Source organism: Varanus komodoensis, unplaced genomic scaffold, assembly GCF_004798865.1.
Source record: "Varanus komodoensis strain SLA01 unplaced genomic scaffold, ASM479886v1 scaffold1, whole genome shotgun sequence".
NCBI lineage: Eukaryota > Metazoa > Chordata > Lepidosauria > Squamata > Varanidae > Varanus > Varanus komodoensis.
In genome coordinates, this window is record NW_025335268.1 from 96,165,573 (window position 1) to 96,193,159 (window position 27,587).

The 27,587-nt window shown below is 40.1% G+C and overlaps 1 protein-coding gene across 10 annotated transcripts in view; it reads right to left on the bottom strand.

Annotated features, from left to right (window-relative positions):
* BTRC (beta-transducin repeat containing E3 ubiquitin protein ligase) overlaps nucleotides 1-27,587 on the bottom strand; it is a 144,292-nt gene that overhangs the window by 94,598 nt on the left and 22,107 nt on the right. For 4 of the 10 annotated variants that reach the window (XM_044437238.1, XM_044437245.1, XM_044437255.1 and 1 more), the window contains one exon: nucleotides 16,391-16,498. The exons of 3 other annotated variants lie outside the window; for them this stretch is intronic. In XM_044437238.1, the coding sequence (XP_044293173.1) occupies nucleotides 16,391-16,498 (108 nt within the window). Of the gene's footprint in view, nucleotides 1-11,553; nucleotides 11,641-16,390; nucleotides 16,499-27,587 lie in introns of all 10 variants that reach the window. 3 more of the 10 variants (XM_044437210.1, XM_044437227.1, XM_044437202.1) reach the window with 1 other exon arrangement.

Genomic DNA, 27,587 nt, shown 5'->3' on the forward strand with positions numbered 1-27,587 from the left:
TGAAGACAATGTTACAGCCTTCAATGCATTATTTCTGGACTGAGCTGATGTTTATCCACAGTATTTCACTATGGCAAACCCCACTGATACATTTCTTATAAATTGATCTTCTGATCGCCAAAGCTCTGACTTTGGAAGACAATATAATCAGTAGGGACTCCAAAATGGACTGGAGAAGAGGATGTTCATCTCCCTTTGGATCCATCAAACAAGTGAAAGATGGAAGGCATAAGTATGTGCACAGTTCTTGTTCTTATACCTTAATGCCCAACAGATTTTTGGTTTCTAAAGGAAAGTGTATAGCTTTACTGAAAGCCAGTATTCACACTTGCTTGCTAGGACATGAATGGCCTATTAAACCTACAACATATCTGTTTTAGTTAACTTCTGGGTGGGGAGGGGACCAGGAGAGAAACAAAATGTACTTAAATGCTGGGCTTTTTCCCCCCTTGGGCTGAATGCCTTTCATCCAATAAGACATTCAAAGCAGTGACCCAGCAAATGGATTGAAAAAGCAATCTTCCGTTTGAGTGCCACATTATCCTTCCTATTCAGTATTCTCTGTGAGAGATCTCAATCAGCTGGGTGCGTGTATAAGAGACAGCGCAGCCCATTGCTGGGTTAATTAAACATTTGACTTTAATACCCTCCCATCATTAAGCAAATAAAAACAGATAATTCAAACTACACTTCATACACAAGGTACACAACACATGTCAAAAATTTAGAGAGTCCCAGCCCCCCTGGGGAGTTTCATAGGGAGATAATCAGTTTAAATCTTGGCTGGTTTATCAATTATTCTATTGATTAAAGTGGGATGATTATGCAAGAATCTAGTTTGCCACATGAGATAAACATCAGCAGAAGACAAACCCAGAAAGCTCAAAATAGTGTTGGAAAATTAAGAGACCAATATTATAACTCACTTGATACACACAGATGTGAAAATAAGATTCTGTTTTGTTCAAATTGACAGAAACATTTCTGATCAAAGCATGATAGACCATGATATCTCAACTGAATGTTTTTAAAGTGTGAAATTTAGGCATGGTTCCCTACATTTCAAGTAAAAAATAGTGCTCAAGGTAAATTTTAATGCAACAAGGATGCAGAATTTCTTATGCCTGACCGCAATCACTTAATTCGCTCACATTACCTACCTATGAGCAACTAATGTAACTGGGTGAGATGGAAACCAATGACACTGGGGTTGTCTTCACTGGCATAAACACAAAAGGCACATAACAAATAAATTGAGAAAATCTCAGTCTTAAAAAGATCAAATTTTAGCAATATGTACAATTTGCTAACTTCATAAAGTGGTGTGAGGAAAATCAGGCAAGAAAGGAAAAGAGCTATAATCACTGTGGTACAGCCTTGATAAAGACTAAGAAAAACATCAGGAAAAAAGGTTCTACTTGTACAACCTGATTTTTGATGGCTTACTATAGGAACAATGAGAATTTTAATAATTTGGGAAAAAAACTCACAAAATTCTTATGGGTTTATTATCAGAAACTGTACATCCTTCCTGCAGGGAATGGGTTCATTCATTAGGGAGAAACCTCAATTATGTCAGCATTTCCCCAAAACATTGGTTTATATACAGTGGTGGCTTTGCCTCAACGGAAACCGTGTTCGACTTGCTTGAGTTCACCAGATTTTTGCAAAACCCACCCACCTTCCTATTCTCCAAAAAACTGTTCCTGAGGGCTGGAGAAATCCTCTAGAATGGAATGGGATACAGGACAAGGGCTATAGGATATAGGGCTTCAGTAGGTGAGATGGGGATGGAGAAAGCTTGGTGCCCCAACTTGTACCAGCAGAAGTGTTTTCTGCTACCACTGGACACAACATCAAAAACGTTCCTTTTTGATGGACCTATGGCACTACTTAAACTATTTATATGACAGCACTGGTTTTAATGTAATTAAATTTAATTTATTAATGTTTAACATTTTGTTTATATATACACACACACCCTGTGTTTTCTTTTGCCTATTACAATATTTTAATTGTATTATTTATTGTCCTTATTGATATTTTATTGTAATGGCTGCCAGAGAGCATTATGCTAATAGGCAGCGTTTATTAAAAAATTAAATAAATAAACCCATTATTTTCTGTTTGAATGACACACTCTGGTTCAGGATGGTTAATTCTCTTTGCAGTTCTTTTGATTCGCTGTGTGATGATTATTTTTGAAACTCTGGTGCTATTACTATAACAATATTGTTAAATTTTGGCTAAAATTTAATTTAGTTTGTTAATTACAATAATTTTCTGAATTTTTCTATGTACCTGAGTTTTTCACAGGTTCTGTAAGATGATGTAGAAGTCTGCATTCTATTTCTAAAAACAACCATGCATACCTTTCTATTGTTAAAAGTGCAGAGTTTGTTTTCGACTTTGAGCATTTTTTCTATTTGCAAAATGACAAACATTCACTTTGGTACTGTAAAAGTGCAGACAATGGTAGCTCTCTCTAACACTAAGTATATCTGTAATTGTTGGAGTTAAAACAAACACCTAGATGTAAATAATGTGCTAAGTTATGCATAACCCATTTTCTATTCTTACTTGCAAAGCACTATATTGCATAATTTTCCATTCCCAATAAGGTGCATTGCTTCAACACTTCCAGACTTTGCAACACTATTTTACCATTACCCAGTTACATGAATTCTGGACAGTAAATAATCAAAACAGAAAAAACCTACAATATTAAAACAGAATATCAATAAAATGAAGGCTCGTCAAGCATGCGACTTCTTGAAATAAAGATGTCTTGAACACATTGCAATGATGGCGCCTGCCCGACTTCTAGAAGTGGGGTTGCTACACTGAAGGGTCCTCCTAACCAGGCAAAGTAGACCCACCAGGAGAATGTCCTCTGATGACCTTAGTGATCAGTCAGGTTGGTAAGGGAAAAAGCACTCTCCTCGGTGTGTTGGCCCCTTGTTATTTAGGGCTTTATACACTGTTACTGTCACCTTCAGCACGTTGAGCTACTGCACTGGGTGTGCTGGTAAAGAGGCACCCAGTGCAGTAGCTCAACAAAGGAGCTACATGCTGAAAAGGAGCAGCTGTGGACAACAACACATTTCTGCATTATGAACCTGACCTTTCACAAGAGGTGCAATCCCATCTAGAACAGGCAGTGACCCTATCCTCCAGACGCAGGGGGCACTCACCTACAAAGCTTGTCTTGGCAAGATTCAGCTGCATTTTATTGGCCTATCACTATCACTGGTAGGATTGCAGAGCCTCACTTCATTTAGATTCCAGAAGTATGACCAGAACCACTGTAACACGGTGGTTACCCAGCCCACAGAGTTGATTCAGGAGAATGCCATGGTCAAAGATCGTAAGACTATTATATCCTGAGTAATTAAACCAACTTCTCTAACCTGGTGCCCTACAGATGTGATGGCTGGAAATTAGATGAGTTGTAGTCTAACAGACCTGAAGGGTGCCAGGTAGGGAAGACTTCGGAATCTTAACCCATTGATTACTCGCGTGACTTGCAAGAGGGCTTCTAGGAGATCCTTCTCCACTGGGTGGAGCCTTTATCACCACTGTAGATATGACAATTCAGCATGATAACCTTGGCTGAGCCACCATTGTTCTTTTCATGTTTGTTTCTGTTCTGGTAACCTACCATCTCTTAACTTTTACATCCTCTTTAATGGTAACAGCCTTTCATGGGCCTGCTTTAGCTGGGCATCTTGAGAGGGCAGGTGCAGAAATAAAAAATGAACATTCCAGGAAAGTAGCCAGAGTTTCTGATGTAGCAAAAAGAACAAAATATTATACCTTAAGGATAGATACATTTTGTGTTGCATAAGTATTCTGGGCCAATACTTAGCCTCTCCAGCCTGCTCCCTTCCAGAAGCGTTGGACTGCAACTGCCAGCACCCCCACCCCCAGCCATGCTTGATGGGGGACAGTGAGAGCTGCAGTCCAGCACATCCGAACAGCAACAGACTGGGAAGTCCTATTGTAGAATACAGCTTACTGCAAATGAATGAAGTTTCTTGACCACTGTGTGCATGAAATGAGACATGAGCTTTTGTAGGCTTCAGCCAATGTGATCAGAAGTGGCCCGGAAACTGCATACATTTGAGGAAGGCTTTAGTCTCACGTCACAACTGGTGCTATTCTTTCAAAATTCTCAGTTGTAACTTAGGGTGTCTTTTTGTCTTGATTAAACTGGGTTCAGAATGGACTTTGCCTTGTTTACGTGTTAATTTTGTAGAATGTACATACTTGCCATACTGTTACTGCAGATTATACAAAAAAGAGGAAATAAGAGTGTAACAGATATAAAGTTGCCTGTTTTCTAGAACAATTCCAGAAATATGAAAACACTTATTTTGATACTTTTAATGTACTGCTTACCAACATCAGTTTGTGGAGTGCTCATTACATTAAGAATGGTCAGATCAATGCTCTACCCATGAGCCAACAAGAAATACTCCTGAAGCCAGAACATTTCTGAACAGTGACACTTTTCTGCACTTTATCTGTGCATATGCACATGTACAAAAATCAGTCCAGTCCAGAGTAGGCGGGTTTCTTTTTGCCCACAGGCTAAAAGTCAAATACACACAAATCATTTTGTCTAGGCAAGCATTTTATCTTTTCAACTTTTCAGTAGCAGTCACCAAAGAAGGTTCAGGTAGAAGAAGAATTTATTCAGCCAATGCACTATTCACCATCACCTAAACACAAGGTAAAGGGCACCTTGATCCTTCAAACACATTTGATAACAGCAGTTATAATTACACAACACTCCATTGTACAAACCAACCACTGGCATTTTAACCTCTACCCGGACTCCAATGACTGAGCTTCAACTAGAGTTACAACCGGACTAGTTAGAAATCTAAAGGAAAAAGGCAACAAATGCATACCTACTGGGGATAGGTAACACATGCAAGCTGCACTGGAAATACATGCAAATCAAATTGTATTTTAAGATTTTTCCCCTTCAGACCTTCTATCTTTTGCAAAGCCAGATGTAAAAAAAAAAAAAAGGAAAAAACCCTCACATTAACATGCAGTATTTTACCCTCACCACTAGAAATACTAAGGGTGCTATTTGTAATTGTATTCTTTTAAGAGGTTTGTTCTCTGCAGCTGTTTTCTGCTTGCAGTGTATTTTGTGTAATCAGCACATCATCATAAATACATTGGCTGTTCCCTGGAGGGGAGCTGTCAGTGTTTAATTTACAGAACAACCTGGCCAATGTGAATTCTAGTGCTACAGCACTAAGGCAAGGAGTTACCACACTCAGGGAAAAAAACAGGTTTCTATGAATTTTTATATCAAGAACTGGTCCCAGGACAATTTAGGTTCAGAAATAGATTATTTTAAAAAGCCTTTTGCACAGTGTATGAAATGGTTTCTTTACCACTTATAACTTAACACTCCCCTACAGGCATTAAGGTGCCTTGGACTTGCTACATAAAGGAAAACGGGGGAAAAAGACTCTAATTTCTATACACTCTAACCAGCAAAAAGCAGTGAGGTCCCTTATGAAAATACTGTCTTACTGAAATTAATGAAGGAATAATAATAATAATAATAATAATAATAATAATAATAATAATAATAATAATATCATTTTTATACTACTCAATAGCTGAAGCTCTCGGAACAGTTTCCAACAGTTCATAAAAACAATACAATAACATATTACATAATTTTTCCAAAATACATAAAGCAAAAAACAAATTAAAAAATCAAAAACAACTAATGATGAAAAGTAGACTGGTAAAACAGCTGAGATGGATAATCCCCTCAAGCCCTTGCATACCCTTAGTTGGCACTTGGAGAAAGGCCTTGGATGTTGAGTGCAGTGTCTGGATAGATTGCACTTGGGAGAGGTACTCTATGCAGTCCCAAGGTGTGAAAGGTCCTGTGACAAATGCTAACGGGATATCCTGCTAAACGCAAATTTACAACTTATATTCAGATGTAGGTTCCACAGAATGTCTTAGACCATTATCTCCAGTCTCTAGCAAGAAACAACCTATAGGTGGTATTAGGAAGGGAATCCCATCCCTTATCCTCAATCTCTGACAGATGATTGGCAATAAAAAGGATCTAGTCCTAACAAAGAAACCCCAGACTTTTGTTGGTGTGTGCATCTGCATGCATATGCATTTGGTTATGTGCAGGTGTGATTGTGTAAGCATTTAGGGGATAGGCTTGGACACAGTCATGCTCCACTACTGTGGTTTTGATCTTCTGGGCCAAAAAAGTGGTACGTTGCTGCTTTATATTTACATTACTCAGAGATGCTGTGGCACAATTGGGCAGCATGCAAATGTTTTAAATAAACGAACAAATAAATAATAAGTTATTTTAGCATATTTGGATATATAAACATTTTAAAAATGAATCTTACTGTTACAACACCTCCACTAGATCCTTGAGAAATTATTTTGCAAGAACCAATATTCTAAGAAATAGCATTGTGGAAATTAGCATTTCTTCCTGCAATTACTCAATTATTTTAAGTAAATGCATATATTTATTTATCTATTTTTGTATCAAACCCAATTTCTATGAAGACAACAGCCTAATAATAGGACAACATAAATATAGTTAAAGGCTGACAGGCTCAAGGAAGTAGTCTGTCATTGTTTTGTTGACACTTAAATTCGCATAGCAAAAAGAAAGCTAAAGTTTCATCCAAATCTGCCTCCAATTGTATGGAATGGGACAAGCTGCATGGTCTATGCAGTTCTCTAGATCTGTGCCAGATACCCATTTAAAAGTTGAGATAACTTATGCTTTTTAAAAAATAGCTCAAGTTTTTGGAAACATTAAATGTATGAACTCACTGCTACTCCATAAGAGACAATCAAAAGCTATGCCTGCATTGCAAAAGCAATGCCTTTAACAAGGTTGTCACAGATTGTCGTCACATTAGCTTGACCGGTCAGAGAGAAGGGTCCACCTAGGTCTGTGTTCAGCATGCATTTTCCACGTGACACATGTCAAAATCTATGAAAAAAGAAATATTTAAAAGGGAAAACATTTGCCTGAATAAGTTAGTCTAGCATATCAGAAAGTATAGATTGTGAGGCTACATTTTAAAGGGGATGTTTAAAAATCAGCAACAATAGCAGGTTCTTTCATGAACTACTACTCTCATTGATGAATTCTGTTATTCAAAAACTTGTGCTTGAAATACTGACTTCGATTCTTCCTAAAATAAGGAACAGTTCTTTTTCCAGCAATGACACAGTACCACAAAGAACCATTAGGTAGCAGCACAGTACACATGATATCTTCTAGTGCCTGTTTCTTATTTCCTACCCACCCCTCAGTTTTGGTTTTGCTAATTTCCAACATACACACATGCGTGTATGCGCGCGCGCACACACACACACACAGTAGCTGGTTCTAATTGAATTAGTTAAGTCTGCAACTCCAGAAAAACAGTAATTCAATTAGTGCATTGTGGGGCTCTGCAATACGTCTAAGCAGATGTTCACAATGCTCAGGAAATTGGAGCTAGCTTTAAAAGTACCTGTATCCCATCCGGCTGGCACGACGTATGTCATTTGTCAGAAGAGCTGTGCACACCTATCTGACTTTTAGCAACAAAACTGAGAAAATCCACACTTGGTTGACACAAGCAGTACCTCTTTGGCAAAGCGTGATCAGGGTCCACCACATTCCTCAGGAGGAATAATCTGCATTACCTAACGCTGGCATTAATGCAGCACTGAAGCTGGGGTTATTCTATTGGAAAAGTCATTGATTTTCATCCATTTGTATTGTAATGGCTATCATATGTGGCAATATAATGTTTCTTAAACTAAAGCCATTTTTGTCACTTAGTTTAATGTCGAATTTGTACAGCTAGTGTTTACGTTATAGACATGGGAGATGCCTTCAAGGATACACTAAATGGAGTGTGTGGTGGAGGTTAAAAAATAGATTAAAAGCTATTCATTCCAACATACTTCCAAAAATGTTGAAAATATGCTCATATGTTTTGGAACATCAAAACAACCAGAAACAATTATGTTCCCTTCCTGTCTCCAACTCATCCCCACTAAACCCATTAACTTAGCAAGAGTGAATTATACAAAAGTTTCCCTTTCAATGGGATGGCAGATAATGTGGATAGTCTGATTATACGTATACAATAGGTCAAGGTCAGTGAAGCAACAAAGGACAATAGCTTTTCTACGATGCTTTACATCCTCTGGGACACAAGCACAGGGGGCTACAATACGCCTGGTGGTATTCCTTGCATCATACTACATATTCCGCCAAGACACACTAGGACATTCCTCGCACTTGTTCAACTGTCATAGAAGTGGAAGTAAAAAATAAACAGCAAGGCAAGCAGGAAGTAACAGCTCTGATTTTGTCATGAAAGTGCTAGATACCAGTTATGTATGACAGGTTTGCTTATTGCATAGATCTTACCTCTTTTTATTATTCTTTAAATAACACAGTATACCTATCTCAGCTATACATTCCCTCAGGCAATGTACTCACTCATTTTACTCTGTAAACTGTTGTACAGCTAATATTTACCCACTACAGATGTGTTCAGGTGTGAATATTAAACTGGTGATTTCATTTCTGCCCTTCACAGTTTTAATTCTTAGCAATAAAGAAGGCAGACTTGGGAGCATTTTTGGAGCGGGGGCAGAATAAAAGAGAGACCCTCACAGCCTGAGCACCATCTCTTTTAGATAAAGACCACTGCTTGAAGCTGAGTGTCACACAATGGGACTTCAATATTTCATACCCAATACGAGGAATGAACAACACCACTGCAACTTTAAATCTTGGTAAATCCCCTTTTGTCAGCCTCTCCCTCTCATTGAAATGCCAGAGGGAGCAGCAATCAGAGAGGAGATGTTCAACGTGATAGAGGTCAGGACACCAGTGGATCAACGTACCAGAAACACGACCTTGTTTATTTTTTTCCCCAGTGTTATTGTTTACAGGGTGCTTTGTTCATGTACCTTGTGGTTCTTAGCTAAAAGATGAAATTACAGCCCAGGATGGTGCACTCAGGCACACATCCAATTTGTGTTTCCATCTCAGAAAACAAAAAGCTTTGGAGGCCCTCAGGCTGCCATTCAAACTTGGAGAAGCTGACATTTTTAACAGCATGAACCAGAGACTGGCAGAGGGAATGATCGAATGCATTTCTAACTTGTCAATCAAAGATCTCACCTCTGCTGTCTTGTAAACAGTTGGGAGCCACCTAAGTACATTCATAAATGGGGGGACGAACCAGCCACCAGCTAGGGGGCTAAAGCCATAGGCTTTGGCTGCTAGCACCCCCCCCCAAATTAAGATTTGGTTTTATAGCCGCACTGTAAATAACCTGCAGGTGCTTTACCACAGCCACTGGAGCAGAACCAGAGTTGGCAAAGCTGTATGGCTTTCAGATAAATATAACCAGTCCTTCTACTGCACTGATGGATCTTCGAACACTAAGTGAACCTTACTTCTAATTATTAGCAGTAAATGTCCTGTATTAGTGGAAATTTCGTCAAAAGAAAATTCCCCATTATTACAGCCCCAGAAGTATACACAAAGAACATGCCTGATTAACTTGTGACACCACCATGTCAACAGCTATTCTTTTGCTGTAAAAATGCACAAAAGAAAGCAAGCATAAACTATCGCTTGAATGTTCATTCCTAGAGCAAGTTCATTAGGGGAGAAAAGGGTTCCTTTGCTCTTCAGGAGGATAAATCGTAAACTCTGCTCTGAAAACAGCATTTTCCAGTCAAGCATTGTGGGCAACGGTGTATATAACATAACAGTCAGCAGGGACTAAGTAGCCCTAGAGTTTGCATCTCCTTCAGTGCCACAAGCAAAGCCTACTGATATTTCTCTTCATGTATTACAAAGTTATGATGTAAAAGACATAACCTAACAACAGAAAATTTGCTGTGATATCTAACATACATATTTTTAAGAGGGGCCAAACAAACGTCTGTATGAAGTGGTGAGATAAGGAAGCTTCTCAGTCTCAACTCACCACCCATATTCAAGTTAAGACAAGATAAATGAAGGTCTGCCTCAAAAATTTCTAGCCGACAGCATGCACCCCCACATTTTCCTCAAAAACAGGTAAGTCAGGCTGTGAACTGAAAACTTTTAAATTATCACATTAGGGTTCCAATGTGCAGCATGGCAGATAGGTTTACAGTCAAAGCAGAGGTTCTTCTACTCATAGTAAGGCAGTAGGTACAAAATCATAGATTGGTATCAACCCTTGAGATAAGGGAAGCCTACAGACGGCTAGACAATGTCACAATAACACAGCAGAAGGTGCTCTGCAGACTACACTTCCCTATTATTGATAAGTTCAGCCCTGATGGCTTTCTCGTGTTATTTTTGGGCATAACTCTGTTGGCTTGTTTAAGGTAACTTTGCTTTCAGGGAGGCTGTTTCTGCAAGAGACCCACAGATGTTAAAGCTCATAACCTGTTTTCTGAAATGTAACTGAATAGAAAGTTCCCTCATATAAGTATACAAAGCACAGGAATGCCAGACATATATTTTCTTTGCTGTCAGATCACCATCACAGCGACCTGGACTTTTAGGTACATAAAAGTCTCAAGTTCAGTCCCTGGAATCTTCAGTTTTAAAAGGATGAGATATTAGTAGGTATAAAATACCTCCTCCTGAGAAACTGAAGAGCAACTGCTGGTATAGTACATGGCCAGATGGACCAACAATTCGAGCTGGCACAAGGCAGTTTCGTATATTCAGAAAAGGGGCATGGGTTTGTGTTATGACACATGGTTTGCATACAGAAGGTCCTAGGTTCAGGCCCTGGCATCTCCACAAAGTGCTGGAAAAAGTCCTGAAGAGTCGCATCGGTTAGTGGCAATAGTACTGGGCTGAATGGAACAAGGGCCTGACTCAGTATAAGGTAGCTTCCTATGTCCCTAACTGGCCCATCTGAAATCCTTGCGAGAAAATCTTTTATCCTGAAACACCAGCACCTTCTGATTGTCTTCTTTTTATTGTTATGTATATCATTCCTATACCACTATGTTGAGGAGACTGGGCTAAGCCACCACCAGACAGGACAGTATAAGTTCAGTAATGAAGCCAGTAATCTATGGAAGGTTATACTGTAGTCCAGGAGCCAAACTACTGAACTTTTTTTGATTCCAGCACATTTATGTTTTCCGTCGGTACTCAATAGTTCCCCCTCTTTGATGCACACTTACTGTGGTAAAAGGGGTTTAGAGCATCTTAGAAGTCAAAAGCAATGATGCCAGAAGGCCAGACTATCTCAATAGTAGGGTCACCCAAGGTGGAAGGGTCAAAGCACAGACACCAGTCATCCATCCTCTTAAGGAGTAATGGTTACTCCTTTCTCTGTAGGGCAGAAAAAATTCTGAAGGACAGTTACTGGCAACAGTAGCTGAAAGTAGCATTGGCAGAGGATCTTTCACAGACAATGGCAGTGATAGTCAAGGTAACGTTGGGTAGTACTGAGCAGAAGGAGGAAGTGGCAAACCACTTCTGAATCTTCTTACCTTGAAAATCCTATGCTGAAACAATCCAAAATGAAAAAAGAGATAGAGCCAGAAGATGATAACCCAGGTTGGAAGGTACTTTAACAGCTATTGGGGAAGAGCAAAGGATAAGTACCAATAGGACTGCCACTAATTGTACATTGTCTTCTGTTCCCATGTTTACTTTTAGTTTTATGATGTTGGATTATTAGTTTTAAATCTTGCTGTTTTATGCTCTATGCTGTTGTTTTGTGAACTGCCCAGAGACCCCTTAAGCTATAGAGTGGCATACAAGTGTTATAAATAAATATGCAACAAGATCAATACTGAAAGGAAGTCTAGTGGCTGATGTGCAGAGATGAAAGAAAGGTCCAGTCCAGCACATACAACTAGAACATGGGAAGTATGAATCAAGGCAAGCTAAGAACAGTAAGGCAGGAAATGGAACAGCTAAATATCATAGCTGTTGTGACCAAACTAAAGTGGACCAGGATTGGGACATTTTCTTTCAGATACACATAGTGTTTTACTTAAGAAATTACAAACTCAGAATAAATGTTGGGGCTTTAACATAAGGAGAGATGTAGCACAGGTCGTAAGAGGTTATAATGAAAAATCCAACCAAATAATATCAGTCAGAAATTGTGGAAAATATGTAAACATCACCATTATTCAAGTCTATGCTCCAACAACAGATATTGAAGAATAAGAAATTGAAAACATTTATGTAGATGTTTAATAGGAAACGTGCAACACACCAAAACAAAACATGCTGATAATTCTAGGTGACTGGAACGCAGAAGAAACAAAGCAGAATGAAATGTCGTAGGAAATTTGGCCTAGGGGTCAGAAAAGAAGCAGGAAAACAACTCCTGGATACCTGTGACACCAACGATCTGTTTATTACAAATACACACTTCATGGACATGGACATCACCAGAAGGCAAACTAAATAGGCTATGTAATTGGCAGCAAAAGGTGGAGAATCCATATTCTCACTGCCATAGCAAGCTGAGTAGTGGTAGTAGCCATGAATTCTTAATATCAAAAAAGAAGATCCAGGGAGACACAGACAAGCTTGAACACTAGGCAGAAAGGAACAGAACGAAATTCTCTACCTAGGGAATAAATAAATCAGCTGCATCAATACAAGACAGGGAACACTTGGCTCAACAGTGCTGAGAATGAAGAGGAATTGCTGGACAATTGTTGACCTTTGAGCTGTGTAGACAACAAGCTAAATATGAGCCAGCAGTGTGATGCAGCAACAAACAGGCAAACACTATTTTGGGATGTCTAAACAGAGGCATCAGTTACATCATTTACTTATTCTCCTTTACTCTCTGTTAGTCAGACCTCACCTGGAATATAACATTCAGTTTTGGACAGCCAGGTTTAAAAAGGATACTGATAATCTGAACAGGTTCAGAGGAGGACAACAAAGATGATACAGGGCCTGGAAAATAAGTCTTATGATGAGAGGCTGAAAGAACTGGGCTTGTTCAGCCTTGAGAAAAGACTTATGAGGTGACATGATAGCACTCTGCAGGTACCTCAAAGGCTGCACAAGGGAGGAGGAAAAGACCTATTCTCACTCACCCCAGGTTGTAGGACACAGAACAAGGAACTTAAATACAGAATACCAGGTGCAGGCTAGACACAGGGAAGAATTTCCTGACTGTAGGAGCAGGATGACAGTGGAACAAGCTACAAAAAGAGGGTGTGTGCACTTCCACAATGGTCTTTCAAGAAACAACTGGGTACTTATCTGACCGGGATGGAGTAAATGGCATCCTGGACGAGCAGGGGGTTGGAACTGATGGCCCCTTCTGACCCAACTATTTCTTCAGCTTCCTCCAAACCTTACAGAGCCCATCAACACTAGATACTAGCTCAGCTAACAGAACTGCTGCAGAATGATCTAGGATGCATCAGCACTATTTTCACATCAATCAAGGCAAGAAGCCAGATTTAAAATTAAGTCAAATCATAAGTTCTTGGCCACAAACCTGTAGATTTATCCAGCTGACTGTCACAATGATTCATGAACTTCAGGAGCATGTTGGAGCAACTATTACATGAGGTTTTTCCAGGTGCTGGTACCCTGAGCTGCTGCTTCTACAGAATTATTAATTGTTCCGAAGAAACAGACCACACCCGTTTTTCTTTGGGCCTGCACAGACTCAGGCTTTCCCAACTGCCTCCTTTCGGCTTCTCTTACATCATCCTTATAGCTACCCTTAAATAGTCCCTTTGAAATTATTTCATACATCAGTGGTTGCAAAAGGTGAGATCTGACTGTAGAACTAAGATCGGAATATTATTTTGCCCTATTAAATCAATACTAATGTTGACACAACTGAAAAGGTTTGAGACAAATAAAGACCATGCATTTTAGCAAAAGTGGTCCAATAACAGTCAAACTGGCTATTTTTCAGAGACAAAACTTCACCTAATGCTGTGCCACAACAAGCACAGGAAAAACTTCTGTCACTCAAGAGTTGCTGCACGCACATTTCTTTCTAACACGATCTTCCTGGATGGGCAGTTCCCTTAACAAACGCTGTTCTCCTAGGAGGAGACTCATTTATCAGTCTTGAGCAGAAAGAAATGCCTATGAGGCCCTACCTGCTGCTGACACATTGAACACTGTAGAACTTCAATGAGTATCAAAGCCCACTAGCACAACATAAATATGCTCAAGAAGTGCAGTTCTTGTTCTTCCATGACAATGCCACTTAATACACCCTTGCTCCTATGTATGACACACCTTCTCCTGCAGACTGTTTCCCTGTGATCTGTCTGTTCCTGTCCATAAACTTCACCTCTAAAAAACAGGGGTTAAATTCAAACTACAATCATCTGTGCAACACAAGTCCCTTACGTGAGGGTCCCCAAAACTGGGTCTGAGAGTGAAGAAAGAACCTTTACAGCTGTAGTTCTGAGGTTGTAGAAAGAGCCTCCTGATGGAAGTCTCTCTTAACTTTGAGCACTGCTTGCATTTCAGCAGGCAGTGAAAAGTGTTCCTCCATTGACCTTTTGACACTTTGCCTGTAGATCTGAAGCTATGTTTGAACGTATGGTTCTGACATCAAAGTGGGCTGTTTTAGTGCTCTTTTTATGAGACTGTGTATTTTATTCTATTGTTACAGGACTGGCCCTTCCATTAGGCAGACAGGGACAGCTACCTCAAGCAGCAGATCCTGCAGGGCAGGAAGAGACAGTGAGATGGTAGAAGAGAGCTTCATATACTATGCAGGATTTGTCCTGAACCCCCAGAGTTAGACTGCTGCCCTCAGATGCAGCTGCAGATTCAGGACACTGTTGGAAACAAGACTCACTGGCCAGCCTGGCTGGCTTCTGTAGGGAAATGGAGTGGGAAGGGTGCACCTTGTTGTTTGCCTTGGCAGCAAAACAGCTTGGGCCAGCAGAGTGCCAGTCATTTTGATTATCTTGAGATAAGAAAACAGGATTCAAATTCTTTGAAATAAAGAAGAAAAAAACTGCTTAGTGAGTTTATTTATAGGTGAGACTATTCAGTTCATAGAATCATAGTAGAGTTGGATTCAATGGCCTTATAGGTCCCTTCCAACTCCCTGATCAATGCAGGACTCCAGTTAGTGGATTCTTTTCAACAAAATGGAAACATTGCTCTCATATTCTAATATATCAGATAATAAGTGAGTGAACAGGCTGCAGGTTCAGTTTACATATAAATGTAGTTTGTTTGTTTGTTGGATTGTTTGTTTAAAGTCTGGTCATTGAGCTAGTTTCCATAGCTCAATTGCTCCAGTTTGACTCCTCCTGCTTCCTGGAGCAGCTGAACAACCCAGGGATGTTCTTTCCCTGAACTCTCACTTGTCCCCTTCCCCACCCCAGGAACTCAGTGTTTAACTCTGGTTTGTTTAAGGAGGGACAAGCTAGAGTTTTGGTTTTGAACATGACACTAAACCTTCCATTCCTGTTTAGTCACTCCCACTGGCAGAAAAAGCAGGAATGATTGTGCAGTGGAGTCAACATGTTCACAACAGCCAAGGTAAAACAAAAAACAAAAAGCGGTGTGTTGTCATTGCATGCAACCAGAGCATACCTACATCATGACCAGCAGGACAACCTAGCCTCCATCTGAAGAATCCACTTCTCTGCCTAGATCACTGGCTGGATCTTAAAAATTTAATATGAGGTTCACACTCTTCATCAGCTATTTGTTCAGTGTCTTTAGTGATGTGATCAACTAAGCTCAGAACTGCTGTTGTTAGATTAATAAAATGAAAATGAAATAAAGGGCAAACTGGTACTATGGAATTTTGAAAGGACTCCAGTGAGTCTCATTCCAAGTCTCAGTCCCAAGGGAAACAAAAGGAAACAGAGAAAAGGGAGGAAATTAAAACACTATTTTGTGCCTCTTCTTTCTACCTGCTCCCTATTTTCTTCCAGTGCACTTACTTGTTCATGTAGCTATCAAAGAAAAAAACAAGTGCATGGTAGAAGCGACTAGCCAGAAGCAAAACTGGCTTAGTGGTGTCCCAATTCAATCATCAACGACACCAACTTCCATCCCAAATCTAAAATAATAAAACAAAGGCAACTAAATACATCCAGCTAAAAGGATGATTATTATTACCTTGTTGGTCAAGTATTCTTCCTAAGCTTGAACAAAAAGTATTCAATTGTACCTGAACTGCATTAGAGGTCAACTCTGCATCTATACAGGATGAAAATGGTATCTAGTAGTTCGAACGATAAGAAGGAAGCACAACCATGAAGCAAATAATAGTAATAGTTCTAATAAAGTAAGAGTTAATGAAAAAAGCACAAGCAGCAGACACACTCAGAGAGAGACAGAGTGAGAGAGTACCTGGAAAGCTGTGAGTGCGCCAGTCCCTGGGTTATAGAGGCATCGCAGCGAAGGCATGCTGTCCGCCAGGCTGGAACAGCCCAGCCACAGAGACCGGGGCATAGAGCACTGCAGAGAAAGGACAACTATGAGATGGGACTGTATGAAACAGGATGGCACAGATTACAGGAACTTCTGATGCTGAAGTTGCATTCTCAACAAATCTACAGCTGACTGTAAGAGACTGGAGTAGCTTCCACACACCCACACGCTTAGTAAACTGTATGTTTCCCTTAGAAAAGTAGAAAGGGGTGGGGAGGAATCATATCACACATACTATACCAGTTAAATATCTCAACATTTTACACTAATGTTTGCAAGAATCTCTCATTCAAGGAAATTAGCTCCATGCCTTTAGACCAGCTTTTGTCAACTTGGTGCCTTCCAACTGTTTTGGAATATAACTCCCAGCATTTTTGAGTATAGGTCATGCCGAGTGGGACTGATAGGAGCTGAAGTCTTAAATATTTGGAAGATATGAGTTTGATGAAGGAGGCTTTAAAGGATTAAATTTACTTTTCAACCCATTAACCAAAAGCAAGTACGCCCACTTTTTAGTACAAATCCATCCTGGCTTTCTCCTAATGGTGGTAATCAGACCTAGTCAGTTACACAGCTACATCAAGATTCATTATGGTTGATAGTAATGGAGATTCATTCCTAACCAAGATCAGAAGCTGGCTCAGGGCCGTCTTAGCAGCATTATGGGCCCCGGGCAAAGCAGTGTACTGGGGCCCCTACGACAACTACAACTACTGTTAATTTTGGAAGTTTTCCAATTTTCCAAGGGTTAACATACACAGATTAGTATGGGGCCCACGGGCAAGTGCCCATCAGGCCCATGTGTTAAGATGGCCCTGAGCTGGCTTCAAATCTTTGCTAGCGGTAAACATGATTCTCCAGACATTACAGGTTATGGCCAGCGAGAGAAGGATGGGAAGATGCAGTGGCCTAGAAGGCCCTCTTCAAATCTCTGATTCTACAGATCTATGTAAGAAAGCATATAAATCCCAAATCTTAATCCTGAGCACTTAATCCTGAGCTCAAATCTTAATCCTGAGGATAAACAGCATGACATTTATACTAGTCAAGTATCTCAATTTAGTTAAGATGTTGGAGCATATTTAATGAAGGTGATTGTTTCTGCTAGCTGTACTTTTTGGAAAACTGCCTCAAGTCATTGCCTGAACAGATTCACATAGATGTCATTGTCATTTTACACACTGCATCCTTTTCTAGGGACCACAAATTAATCCACTCAAAACATCAATTAATTGATTCTGTCAACTAGTAAGCGTAACCCTCCAGTTCTGCTTCTGCCTTTACCCAGGCAGCGTCACCATCTGGCAAGCAGCAAAGTATCCAGTGTAAGCAGAAGGAAGGTGAGAAACATCACAGGGCGTACAAATGTTTGTAAGCCATCCTGAGACGTTCTCGTAAAGGACGGCATACAAATGTTTTAAATAAATAAGTACAAAAGGGAAGAAAAAGAAGACTGAACTAGAGACAAGAATGAAAACAACCTGTGGTGGTCCTACAGTTTATCCAGCCTTACTTGGATATTCATTAGCAAGATATCTCCTCCTTGCTTTTCAAACTGAAGATATGCAAGAATCCAGATGTAGACTGGGATCTACTGGTAAATCTGTTGGTGTTTTGCAGCAGATGAATGGGATTTTTTAAATGTGCGATAGCAGCCTAAATTATACACCTGAACTGCTGAAGGGTTAAGCAACAGAGTAGAAGCTTGTGTAGCAGGACTGTGACCTCTGTTCAGTTCTAGTACTTAGATTTCTGGGCTCAGAATTCTTTAAGATTCTTTCAAACCAGGGCTCCAGTTGGTAGATCTTCATGTTCTAGTAAAAAAAAAAGTAGATCTCACAAGTTTACAGATTTCTGAATAAAACCACCAGAAAGAGAGCAAATAGCTTCTACGGATTCATCTGGTTCTCACTCGGTTATGTTGGTTAAATGGCACTTCATTTTATCACTGACAGGATTTTAATACAATAACCCTGCAGTATTTATTTGTGAAATGCTGACCCACCAGTGCCAGACAAAACAATGAGATATTAAGATCGTATGATCCATCTCAGCAATTTTTTATCTAAATCAGAGAGAGAGAGAGAGAGAGAGAGAGAGAGAGAGAGAGAGAGAGAGAGAGCGCGCGCGCGCGCACAGAAGAGATAAATATTTTAAAGAAACAGTTATTCTTATGGCAATTGTATGATAACTTGATGGGTTTTTTTCAGGGGACATCCTTTCCTCCAATAGGTAAACGTTTTTAGTAGAACAGAAATGGGAGATTTCTAAGGGCAACAACTGGCTCAGGTTTTCCTCCCCACCCTATTTATGTGCAGTTTTTCATTTAAAAGGTAACAGATACTGTCTGTCTAAGCCTTAAAGGAGTTTCATTTTAAGTGGAGAACAAAACACACATGTACATTCCCCTCTGTGATTCTGTTCTCACCTGGCTCTCTTCTTATCTGTGTAGTCATTCCTTCAGTGTTTCCATAAGTATAAGCTCATTCTGTTTTCCCTCTCTGTTGGGATCCCTTTGGGGTTCTTGGCCCTCTAGTGTTCTCCATAAATATACTATCCATGGGTTGTTAGTTGTGAAGTTGCATCCGACCCATTGCAACCCCATGGACAACACTCCTCCAGGCCTTCCTGTCCTCCCCCATCCCCCAGAGTCCACCTAAACTCTCACTGACTGCTTCAGGGACTCCATCTAGCCACCTCATCCTCTGCCGTCCCCTTCTTCTTTTGCTGTCAATTGTTCCCAGCATCAGGCTCTTCTCCAGGGAGTCCTTCCTAAGAACCACTTATATCAGAGATGGGGAATGTGTAGCCCTCCAAATGTTAGATGAAAGTTCCTCTCAACATTGGCAGTGCTGGTTAAGGCTGATGGGAATTGCAGTCCAATATAATCTGGAGAGCCACATGTGTTCTACCCTAATCATTATGTTTGACAATAGCACCTAGTTTTGCCTCCCTGTCTCAGGTTCTTCATCCAATGTTGCACTCTAGTGCTTCACTAATATTTATACTACATCATTCTCTCAAGTTCAATCCATATTCTCCTCATTAACTCTCCTTGTCTAGTGACATCCACACCATCCAATCAGTTAGACAGAGAAGCTTTAGTTTTCTATTTGACTCCTCTCAGCCCTTCAACTCCATTTCAATCAGTTGCAAAACCACATTGCTTCTCTCTTTAATGGCCTTTCCCCTCTATCCTCACCCCAAAATTTGGTCCATGTCCTGGCTATCTCTTGCCTTGGCTGCTATAATTTTCTCCTCTCTGGCCTTCCATTTTGCCATCTTGATCCAGCACTCTGTTGCCAAATTATTTATCCCTTTGATGAGAGGACATTGGCTCTACATAGGTTTCCTGGCCACACCTAGATCCCATACATGCCTCTTCTCCTTATCTTCAAAACTCTGTATGGCCCCGTCCACTACCATCTCTTTGCTTTTTCTCTCTCAGCACACCCTATTTTCATTCATTCAGTAGCACCATTTACTGTGAAGCTTAAACTGGAACAACTTGCCTTAATACTCCGCTTACTTGCTTTCTGTTACCATTTGGCCCCACAGTTGCAATTTCTGCCTTTTCCCCTATGTGTGAACTGATTATAACTGATTATAACTGAAGGAGCGCTTATATCCATATATGCCCAGCCGCCCCCTGAGATCGGCGGGAGAGGCCCTTCTCCGGGAACCCTCCATGAAAGAAATTGGGAGGGTGAGTACTTGGAAAAGGGCTTTCTCAGCGGTGGCGCCTAAGTTATGGAATGCGCTCCCCAGAGAGGTCCGCCTGGCGCCGTCGTTTTTTATTTTTCGGCGCCAGGCGAAGACCTTTTTATTTAAGCAGCATTTTAAATGTTAATATTATTGAATTTTATCTGGCCAGGGGGGCTTATTTTATATTGTATGTTTATATTTTATTCTAATGTTTATATTTTTAATTTATGATTTTGATTATTTAACTTATTGTTGTAAGTCGCCCCGAGGATTCGGCGAATGGGGCGGCATAAAAATGTTTTAATAAATAAATAAAATAAATTTAATACATCTGAAGAAATGGTCTCTGTTATATCAAACATGAGGAACACTTCTGCGATGCGGTGAGGGGCATCCACCCAGCAGGCCTGAAGACACCAAGAATCAAGCCCCTGAAAAAGAAGGGACAGCTGGGGAAAATGAGATAGGAGCTGGAGGAGTGCTCTTCCTGCTGCCTGGGTCAGGGCTGTTTTACTTGCGCTACATCTTCCCTAGTGGAAAAGCACTTGAAGGCACAAGACATGTGAACAGACTCGGCTAGTGTTGGGGGAACAGCTTTGCCTAGTACTACCCAAGTCAATCACCGTAACCGCTACTTCATGGTTTCCCCTGGGCTTCACCCTCTTGAGGAGCATGCAGAGGCATCCCCTTTGTGATCTCTGATCAGGGGAAGTATCAAAGATTACACTAAGAGACAGGGCTTGGAGGCCAAGCCTAGCACCCTGGAGGAATCCAAGGAGGCTTCATGGGCTGGAGGTACTGCGAGGCTTTTCATTTAGCATCCCCCACTTATTTATTGCTAAATATGTTTAATTGCAGTCATTGCATACTTTTTCCTTATTTACCTTTCCCTCAATTTTCCTTTCCTTCCTTTGTTGCTTCGCATATGCTCATTTTTCGAATGGCAGCCTCCTGAAGCAGAGCCCTGTCCATGTATTTAAAACACCATGTACACAGACGCACACAAAAACCTTTTAAATGCTGATCCAAACAAGTTAGTATCTGTGGAGCAACACTTCGAGCTGAATCCCATCTATATTGTGCCACACCCAGAGTTTGTGTGTCGGTATCATTACTTAGAAATAATTACACAGGAATGCCTGGAAGCCAAAGGTTGGTATATATGCACATGTGTATAAATTGGGTAATGTTGCTTCAGCGTATCACTGGTAACATAATTTATACTCTCAGGTCTGATGCAGTCTTTTAGCATTATTGTCATGTATTGTGTGCAGCAAGATTGATATTCACTTCCATAGTTGTTGCCTCTTTCCTTTTTTTTTTTTTTTTTGGTTTTATTGTCTTTAAAGGACTATACAGGGAGTGAAAATGTCATTCCTGTTCTTGCTTTCTGCCCAAAGAAAGCAGAGGCTTTAAATTGGTACTGATGTCTGAAAGAAGCTTATTCACAGACTCAAACAAAAGGCCCCTGGTGTTTCAATAGAAACACAACCTGTGTAAATCAGAGAAGTGACCCAACAGGACACCTTCATTTACTGGCCAAGTGCTAAGAAAGCTCAATAGGCCCCACTCAAAACTGCTGGTCAAACTGCATGCTTCACATACTCAGGGTTGCATTGACAGTTCTACAAATAAGGGCTGCATTATTTATCACTAGGGAAATGACTGACAAAAGCTCTTCCTTGCACATCCATCAGCTACAGATATATTCTTAAACCAAAACAAAGAATGCAAACAGCAAGGAGGAAAGTAATGGCACCAAAAGGTATCTACTCCCCTATCCAATTCTATTCCAGGTCCTGGCTGGATGTGGGGATAGGGAAACAGATGTCATCACAGGCATTTGTCCTGATAAAGTTAACCTGAAGCCTTATGTTTCTCTAATTAGTAATTATTCTGGATCCTTTCAGCATGTCTGTTCTGTGGACAATGTTTCACAATATGGTTTAGTACATTATACTGCAGTCTGACGTGTCCCCATTTGTAAAGCTTCATAGAGAAAATACATACATGCAGACACAGTGCGCGTACCTTTTGTGAGCACCTTGGTTTAGAACAAGGGAGGCTAAACTGAGGCTCAGGACCCACATGTGGCTTTTTGAGTTTATTTTGTAGCTTGTGCTCTCGGCTGCAGGCGCACATGGACACTTGCAAGCACTGCCCCGTCCCCCAGCTGCTGCTACCCACAGGTGCCGGCTTGCTGCTTGCCACCCATTGCCGCTGCTCATGAGCACTCGCTTGTGGCTCTCAAGCATCTGAAATTAACCATATATGGCTCTTCCATTGAGCAAGTCTGGCCACCTCTGGTTTAGAACAATGGGCCATAACCCACCCCCTTAGATGTACAGGTACAACAAGTACACGCATGTAAGGCTCTAACCATAAGCACACTTAATTAGGGAGTGAATCCCATTGAATAAAGCAAGACTTGGGTCTAAGCAAACAGGGGCATCCCAGGGTCACTATAACTGGGATTGTGAGGAAGAGGGGGAGCTTGAGGAAGTGGAGGTGCGGGTTTTAGGGATCCAGGGGGAGGCACAGGCCTTTGAAGTGCCTACAGGGTTGCTGCCCACATGTTCCCAGCCAACCAGGAGAGCAGGAACATTTTGGAAAGAACTGAAGGGATCTAAGAAGGGGAGGAAGGACAGTCATTGCTTTGACTGGTCCCTGACCCCACGAGGAGGCTTCTGAAAAAGCAAGCTGCCCAGTTAGAGGGCCTGAGAAGGTTGCGCCAGCTGGTTCTTCACCAGCAGCAGCTGCCATAAGTGTAGAGCCCAGAGTGTTACTGGAAGAGGAGGGTTTTGGGGAGAAGTCCCTAGTTTGAGTTCAGCTATTATTCTGAATATGCACAGAGCTTATCTTCCAGCTTAATAGAGAGCTTTTAAAACGACTTTGTCTGTTACCTGCAGAAGTGACAATAAAGATCTACACTGCAAAGAGACTGATGTTTTGGAGTCTAAGGGCAAGAAGAGGAAGGTAGGGCTCAAGACAAAAACAATCTGATGGAGAATACAAAGATGATCTTTAGATCAACAGGTAGCTAAGACGGTGTTCTTAAACTTTTAATTAAGGGAACACATCAGCATTTTGATACCTTACAAACAAAGCAAACATTCATTTTGGCCCTTTATCTTATATAATCATCACTCTGTGGTATCCTTTTCATAATCATTTTTAACTTTTCCCTGGTTTAAAAGCAGAATACATTTTAATAAAATACAATCTCTAAATACCACATGATAATAGGAATACAGAAGAAAAAAATAAGAAAAAGACTATCAAAATTGTTTGTCAAATGAACAATGCAGAAAATAAGTATTCCTATCTAGTCTTTTTTAAAGGTACACCCTTTTTATTCTATACTCGTCTGTGTGGTACCAACAGGGTGCCTATATTATTATTATAACTGCCTTTCCCTTTATAGAAAGACAAAGGTTAATTGCTTTTCTGGAGGTCACCTGGCAAGCCGACATCAGAGTCAAAAACAGAACCCACACTTCCCTATTCCAAGACATTATTTAACCATTTCACTACTACACCTCCTTGCTCCAGTGCAGCAAACTTGAAGTTCTATTTGGAATCCATTGAAATTTTTTGGTCATTTCATCCCTCTGTAGAAGTAGTAGTGATTCAAAGACTCTGGGTAATTTAACTGTAAGACTTTACTCCCATTCTTTGGGAATATGCTTGTTCTCAACTTATATAAGCTACCTTAAGACAGTTAGTATGAATAATAAATATTTCAATAAGTTATTGTCTAGTAAACATTTCATACCATGCAGACTGGTGCATAAACAGACATCTTTGCCAGCCTCTGTCAAAATGTCAAGGCATTCCATGGAGAAAGCACCACTTGGAAAAGGTTCTGCTTTTTGTAGCCACAAACCGGATTACTGGGACTTTCCTTCCCATTGATTCAGTGATTTTTACCACACTGAATCTGCTTTGTTTAGGACATGAGTATGCAAACTGGTGCCCTCCAGATGCTTGGGATTTCAGTTCCCAACATTCCTGACCATTAGTTATGCTGACTGGGAAAGATGGGAGCTGTCATTCTAAACATCTGAAAGGTGAGAAGAGGGCTATATGTGATTTAGTGTTCTCCACTGACAAAAGCACCACTTTGAATTGTACTATACACTTTGATGTCAGCACAGTGCCTTGAGTTCATGTATTACATTCTTTCTGTATCCAGTTTTTGTTAATACCTTGGGCACCATATTCTGTACCAAATTAAGTTTCCGAACAATCTTTAAAAGCAGTAGTTTACATAACTCATCCAAATTGGAAATTATTGGCATGAATTATAATGAATAGTTCTCAGACACCCCCTGCCCACCCTCAGATTAATTTGCAAGCCAGGTGAGTTGTTAGAAGGAATTATTTCCCATTGATGTCAGGAATTTTTGTCCAAGAGAACTCTCAACTTTTGGTCCATTCTTTATGAGGGGTACTACAAGAATTTTTGTACTATCAATTCAACAAATACAGCTACTATCTGACTGAGCTCACTTAGTTGCCATCATCCAATCCAGTTTGAATTCCAAGCATTCCAACAGGTCATCCATTGCCTACTGGGAATCAAGAGGAAGGAGAAATAAAGCCGAGCATCACTGCAATTGTTCGGTTGCAAAGTTGTGCATGACTATCCGCAACCCCATGGACCACAGCACTCCAAGGCTCTCCTGTCTTTCACTATTCCCTGGGGTCCACCCAACCCACCCCCCCAGTGACTCCATCCTCTGCCTTCCCCTTCTCCTTTTGTCTTCAATTGTTCCCAGCATCAGGGCCACAGTGTCACTGCAGTACAAAGTCCTAAACCACAACTTCCAGTAGATTTATGATGTTATACATCACAAGTGATTGGTACTACCCCCCCCCACACACACACACATTCTTAGTACTATCTTCTGAACCAAGGCAAATCATAATCATGCAATGCCACTAACCAGCAGTGCTGGGACATGTTCCAGGATACCTTAGTTAGTGGTACAAAACATTGCTTAGAGGTCAGAGGATTGAAAGGGTCATATAGTCTCCCTCACTAAGGCGGGTGAAGATTGTTCAGCAGTGTCTCCATTTTCTTCTTTCTGATCATCAACTTCCTACATTTGCTCTGAAGCTAGGCTGAAATGGATCCAGAAAAATCCAGGCTTGGTGATCCTCTGTGAAGATTCTGCAAAGCTTTGGTGTGTTTCAGGCTACCACCCAGGAAGCATTTTGGTAAATGAACAGAAAATTAGTCATATGGAAGTAGAGCAATGTGAAAAATCACTTTATATTTCTGAAAGAGACATCATGAAATACAGTACTAAACTCTGCAAGGAACATATTTTTCAACTTCATTTATCATTGCATTAGTACAATGCAAACTTTGCACACTAAGAACATAATTACCCATGTACACCAAATAATGCTACAAGAATTAGTCAAGAGGATTGTGAAATAATTTGCCTTTTAAAGAGGCATATATGTGAATACAAAAGCAAGAATATATCTCTGCAAACTTGCTTAATTATAATTTTGCCAATGAGATTACAAAGATTTCAACTTTTATAATTGTTCAAGGATATTAGAGGATGAAAGGGAAATTATTTCCATCTGAATTTTAATGCAAAGTTTAACTTGCCAAACAAATGAGCAAACTAGAACAGAGTTGCATATAAAATTTCACACTTCTTAACTTTACTAATGCATTTCTCTACATTAAAAATGAAGCAGCAAAGAGCACACAAAAATCCAGATAAAAATGCATACAATAAAGAAAATAACACACTAGTGCATCATTTTGCAAATAGCTTGCAAAAATGTATATATCTGGAAAAATGTTAAAAGTGAGCACAACAATGTACAAGTGGGGGGAGTTTTTGAAATTAAAATTGTACAGTGCTTCAGAATTGAATTGAACCAAATTAAGGTGAACCAAAATTTGAACTGAACCAAAACAGAAAAATTAGAAACTGAATGAAACCAAACTTGACAGATTCAGCCATCCCTAACCAGAAGTCTGAGGAAAACATGTGAAGACACATAGTAAGATGGGGAAAACTTGTCCATTGCAATTATGAATGCCATATTTTCACTTATAGGTCTATTCTCATGTAATACCAAGCCATTTTGTGTTCATTTACCTGCAGAATTTCTTGCATGCACCTGTCTTTTTTAGTATGCAACCGTAGCAGGGGCACACTAAGCTTACTGTGTCATATAAACCTTAACAAACTACTCACAACAGTTAAGAAACCCTGCTGCAGCTTGCACTTTTAAAAATGGCGGCCACAGAACCACAATCCTTGTGGGTTAATTAATCCATGGTGGCTTGTCATTAAGTACCAACCAGGTCAATGAATACCATCATGGAGTTTCACAATTTCATAAGCAAGAGACAAAAGAAGAAAATCCCTACCCCAGGAGCTTACAATCTAAAATTTGAAAGCACAACAGAAAGAGAAGAACAGCCATTGTTGAATGTTTAATGCCCAACAGAGAATTATAAAATTTTGCGAACACCCTAGTCTCAGTACTTTTCAGATAAGATTTCAGCCCAAGATGACAGGGAATAAAATTTGGTCAATTCAGATAGACATGCTTGAAGTGCATTTCCCCACAACTCCTAAATGAGAACTGTGATTTTCCCTAATTTAACACACGGTTGAGAGTACTCCATTCCACAATCTTCTGTAAATCTTCATTCTTTAAGGGGTCAAAGTTCTTCTGAGACAGAGCAAAAGGTAAAAAGAACACAATATTCTGTTTCAGTAAAAGAGATGCTGAATTCAGGATGTCATTTTGAACTGGCCTTTTTAAAGTTGTTTTTGATTTTGCTGCAAGACTGTTGTTCTCAGCCTTTTATTCCAGACTAATGTGAATGTTTTAGAAAATATACTACATATGATAATGCAACATTGACAAGAAGCTGGAACTTCATGGATTGTTTGTCTGCTCCATCTCCACTTATTGTAATTCTATAAGTTTATTTGCAACCAATGCTGTTAACTGCCTATTCACACAAAATGTGTGGGTGAGGTGGGGAAGGGGAGATAATACAGACATGGCATATTGGATAAAATGTATGGCCTGTTTCAAATATTTTTACACCTATATTTACCAAAATAGTTATTCAAACACTAATGGTATATTAAATGATACACTTAGTGATGCATGAGGAATCTAACAGGGTGTGAAAATCTGATGGATTTTCATGTGTTGATCTTTAAGACTTCAGCTTACTAGCCCTGTGCTGATGCTGACACACCATGGTACAGGTTGAGCCAAATTGTGGATTTCTATCCATGGGCTGCAATTTGCACGTTTTAAGCAGCCAATGAAAACTGCACAAATAAAGGACCCCAAAGCACATTGGTTTAATGTGATTAGTGCAGAATTGGCTGATTTGCACAAGTTATGGCTC